The sequence below is a fragment of the Camelina sativa genome, chromosome 15 (assembly GCF_000633955.1).
Source record: "Camelina sativa cultivar DH55 chromosome 15, Cs, whole genome shotgun sequence".
Taxonomy (NCBI): Eukaryota; Viridiplantae; Streptophyta; class Magnoliopsida; order Brassicales; family Brassicaceae; genus Camelina; species Camelina sativa.
Genome location: NC_025699.1, coordinates 28,979,905 through 28,984,511, shown reverse-complemented (window position 1 = coordinate 28,984,511; position 4,607 = coordinate 28,979,905). Strand labels below are relative to the sequence as shown.

Genomic DNA, 4,607 nt, shown 5'->3' with positions numbered 1-4,607 from the left:
TTAGGGTTTTTCTTTTTTTTTTTTTTTTTTTTTAAGAACGAAATTTTGACAAGGTAAAGAATAGTGAATGAGTGAGTGAGTGCGTGGTGGGTTAATATTTAATAATGGCCGCCTTATACTTCCACTATATTGCATTTTGCCCCCCGTATATTTCTCACTATTTCCAAACTTCAATATATTTTTATAAATTTAATGGTATTTTAACATATTTGTACATTGCACCTTACGAATTTTATTATTGGCAGGCAAAATTGTCAACAAGATTACCTAAATAGTCTAATACCGTACTTATCATCATGTCAACAAAATAAGAATCAAACTGCGTCTTGTCGTCCAAAAGATCACAGGAGTGGTCGGTCGGTTTGTATTTTTGCTACCGCCTAAAACATTTGGGACACAACTCAACTCAACTCAACTCCAACCTTGACAAATGTTTTAGCAAGCTTCAGATTCTTCTTGCTTTGGCCTCACTTCGAGTTCTGGTGGTAGAAGCTTCAGAAAGCTTCCCTGAACAACCGGAGGAGCAGGAGGAGGTCGATCACAAGGTCGTCTCGACGTTGTTTCTGATGAATCCGGGGTGTCCGATGATCCATTATCTAACATGGGAACAGTTCAAACACACACACAACCAATTAATATACACGTTCAAGATTCACATGGAAATAGCCAAATGCTCTGAACCAGCAAAAGGGGTTGTTGTTGTGTACCGAAGAGTGCCTTGACCATTGGTCGCGTCGACTTTTTCTTCTTCTTTAACTCCGCTACAAAACAACATTGAAGCATTTACTAACATATTCAAACTAAATTGCAATCAAATACAAGAACCATTGATCTAAGTATAAGTGGTCTACCCATTCCAGGAACTTGGTAATCATTAACAATCTCAAAGTTCTTGTATGTATACCCTACGAAGTTTATGTCTTTTGACGACAACATCTGCACAAGTTAAAAGCGGAAACCATTATACATAAAGGAATTCACGAAGAAAGCAGTTTTGAATCTCTGCAAGCAATTGTGTTTAGACAGAACAGGGAATATGGTTTTTTGCCTTCCTCCATGGGCCAGACTTGGATGATGTCTGAGTTTGCGATTCTGACTGCATTTTCAAATAACACAAAGAATTAATCAATCTGCAACTCTTTTACGTGTAGGAATCGATCTTGTTATGCCTCCATCAAATCCAAAAGAATGAAGTATGATGGGATAAAAGATGTGTTACCTCGTCAAACTTCTCAAAATTCTGAGTGTCTAAATCGTCATTGACCTCTGGAACAAAAGCTGCATCCATATCGAATATTGTATCCCAATCAACAGTTTCAAACCATGGATGAGCCTGCAATATTGCAGAAAACAAATCATGCATTTTAATCTCACAGGCTCTGGATTACATAGTATTGAACTCTGCTATCCATAATCAAACTACATTCAAAGACACAGTTGCTTAGTGTTGAATATGAGAAACTATTCATGCATCCAAAAAAAGAAAAGCTTTCAAAGAAATCATCAGTACAAGGACACCTTTATTTCATCAGCACCTTTGGAACCAAGCCTACGTCTAACACTGCACAACAGACTGTTAATAAGATCCTTTGCTTCCTTTGACAATATTGCTTCCTCAGGAAACTTCAAATGACTTTTCCAGTTTACTATCTGCAACCAAAATCAGGAACAAGATTTTGATGTGATGTCAGTGTCACTGGAAAGTAAAAAAGAATCTCATTCTTTTGATTGTTTTCCTTGACAGTATTTTTCCGAAAATTTACCTTTCTACAGGTTGACATAGGATCATCTGAATAAAATGGTGGATATCCTACTAGCATTTCGTACATGATTGCTCCAAGAGACCACCTATAGAGCATTTCAAACTACATTAGCGTCCTATGCAAAGCACAAATGTAAACAGTGTCACAAAATACTGCTTCAAGATGGTCCCTTTAACTAAGTAATGCATCAAAAGTAGAAACTGAAACCCATCAAGATGTATACTCATTCAAAAAATGTGAGTACGGGCTTGAGTCCAGTGGTAGATAAGAGACAAAAGCAGCTAGAGATAATAAACAAGGATTGGTTAGCATTTCCTAACAAGATTCCAGTTCAGGATCACCAAACAAACACATTCTTGCCTGCGTTTGTGTCTGAAACTCATGCAAATGCGTAGAGGTGCACAACACCTAGACAATGTACTAACTTTATTCTTTTTACAAATTGGTTTAAACACAACAGAATATGATGGAGTATGTAAGCCCATACAGACTCTGACAAACAAAGAGATTCTCAACTGCTTACCAGTCACACTCCATTCCATAGCCTTTCTTCAACAGAACTTCTGGAGCTATGTAATCCGGTGTTCCGACTGTGGAATAAGCCTGTCATTTCATGTGGAATCAGACACATACAGAGAAAGAACTCTATCAAAAATCTTAAAGGTGAATTTGAAGCCTTACTAGCGTTCTCCTGTTCCTCTGCCAATGTTCAAGTTGTTCCTGCTGTGTGCGTTTTGGAGCAGTTGATCCGGACTCTTGCTCTGTAGATCCATTGGCATTGTTTGAAAAATCGTTTTCTCCAATGGCACTGCAGTCCAAAGGTTTACACAATCCAAAATCGGACAGTCTTAGATGCCCATATCTGTCAAGCAGCAAGTTGTCTGGCTTGATATCCCTACAAAATCAAAAAGAAGAAGATAAGCTCACCCAAAATAAAAGAGAAGAAAAAAATAAAGGTGTTTGGTTTACTCTCACAGAACCTGTGGATGTAATTGTGCCTGTGGATGGACTCGATAGCGAGAACTGTCTCAGCGACATAGAACTTGGCCTCCTCTTCTGTCAAAGTATCTTTGCGCATCAGAAGAGTCATCATATCACCACCAGGCAAATACTCCATCACAAGGTAAAGATGGTCATCATCTTGAAATGAACAGTAAAGCTTCACTATGTAGTTACTGTCCACTTCCGCAAGTAAATTCCTCTCTGCTCTTACATGTTCAACCTTGAGATAAAAAAAAAAAAAGAGTTATGGAGTCAAAGGATGTTGGATTGATTCACAGACAATACCATCAAGTGGCAATAGATAGATAGGGAAGTCTCGCCTGTCCTCTGCGAAGCATCTCCGCCTTCTTGAGCTTTTTCATTGCATAAACTTGATTTGTCGTCTTCTCTCTACAAACTCTAACCTAGAGAAACAACATATCCTTTTAACAGCCTCAAAACTTGTATTCCCACGCGGATGAACTCAGGAAAACATACCTCCCCAAATGCACCTTTCCCAATCATTGTAAGCAAATCAAAATCAGCAACGCCTAACTTATGGCGTTGGAGGCGCATGTACTCTGTCTCCTTCTTCTCCAGAAACTTGAGAAGATTATTTTGATCTTCTTCAGACACATCAGCATCCGCCAGCTTCTGCTCTAGCATGCTTCGCCTGTTAAATTTATGAAAGAGCAAAATTTAATTACGCAAGAAAGTTTCATTTACAAATAAGAAGAATTTACATTTCGGTTGAGACACAAGATAACACCTTTCTTTCCTCTCTTGTAGAATCTTCATCTGCTCTTTATAATGATTCTCAATGTATTGTTTAGCTGCTGCAACTTTCTGTTTGGTAGAGTTTGAGACTGCTTCTTCGTCAGTTTCGATGTTGGGCTCATCGGCAGAGCCATTACTTCCACCTCCACCACCACCACCTGAAGCACCTTTATATCTCGATCCTCCACGCATCTGCCGCTTCTGAAACCAACCCTTTGCAGAATCCATAATTACTCTTTAACACACCCCCACACAGATTAAAGAAAAAAAAACTCAAATTTCACTTATGAGGATTCATCATCTTCTCATCAACAAATCGCTCTGTACAATATACAAAAATTTAGAAATCAACACACATCAGTATAATAATCAAGAAACATCACCTCACCAATTGGAATCATCTGAGAAACTGAGGATCAAAAACACAAGAAAGCTAGACAAAAATATGGGATTATAACCTTTAACGTGACAGATTCATTAAATCGAAACAAATCTCTAATCAGGAAGGAAAACAAAAACAAAAACAAAACAAAACAAAAAGAAGAAGAAGAAAGAGAAGAAAAGAGAGAGGAATTGAATGAGCGTGAAACTCTCTAGAGCCAAGCACCTATTTCGCATGAATCTTATGGTATATACCCATTAAATCAGAAGAAAGAAGATGTATGTACGTGTTTGCGTAAACATACAATAGATTATATATACATATGTAGATTGTTGCATATACAGGTTTGATGAATGAAGAAAGGATCAATCATCAATGTCTGCCTCGTTCTCAGCGTAATTTTCTCTTTTATGCTTTCATGCAGACTTTTTCTCTCTTTCCTATTTTTATTTTATTTTTTTGGCAGTCAATAACCAAACCAAGTTTACAATACTATCTCCTATGAAATTTATACTTTATTCAAGGGAAAATTCCATATAAATTCCCCAACTAAATTACGATAAGCTTTTTAATACCTCAATTAATTTTGTACCCAAATAAATACTTTAACTAAACTTTATGCCCATTTTAAATCACCAACTATGATCCCTATACTTATTTAACATTGTATACGAGACGGAGGTTAACGAAATCATAACGGTGTT

The 4,607-nt window shown here is 37.3% G+C and overlaps 1 protein-coding gene across 1 annotated transcript; it reads right to left on the bottom strand.

Moving 5' to 3' along the window:
- LOC104747815 (serine/threonine-protein kinase tricorner-like) lies at positions 225 to 4,198 on the bottom strand. The gene is made up of 13 exons (XM_019237182.1): positions 3,514 to 4,198; positions 3,243 to 3,417; positions 3,086 to 3,169; positions 2,744 to 2,985; positions 2,445 to 2,658; positions 2,287 to 2,366; positions 1,764 to 1,848; positions 1,519 to 1,650; positions 1,220 to 1,333; positions 1,049 to 1,096; positions 852 to 936; positions 708 to 761; positions 225 to 596 (listed from the first exon to the last, which is right to left on the bottom strand). Exons 1-13 carry the CDS (start codon positions 3,747 to 3,749, stop codon positions 436 to 438), a joined length of 1,710 nt encoding a protein of 569 aa, XP_019092727.1. The 5' UTR covers positions 3,750 to 4,198; the 3' UTR covers positions 225 to 435.

Excerpts from the sequence above, each read along its gene's own strand:
- LOC104747815 (XM_019237182.1), bottom strand. The coding sequence starts at position 3,749 with ATGGATTCTGCAAAGGGTTGGTTTCAGAAGCGGCAGATGCGTGGAGGA. Across the intron at positions 1,334-1,518 it reads AAGGTGCTGATGAAATAAAG|GCTCATCCATGGTTTGAAAC; the intron begins GTGTCCTTGTAC and ends GCAATATTGCAG. Across the intron at positions 597-707 it reads AATGGTCAAGGCACTCTTCG|ATAATGGATCATCGGACACC; the intron begins GTACACAACAAC and ends TTCCCATGTTAG.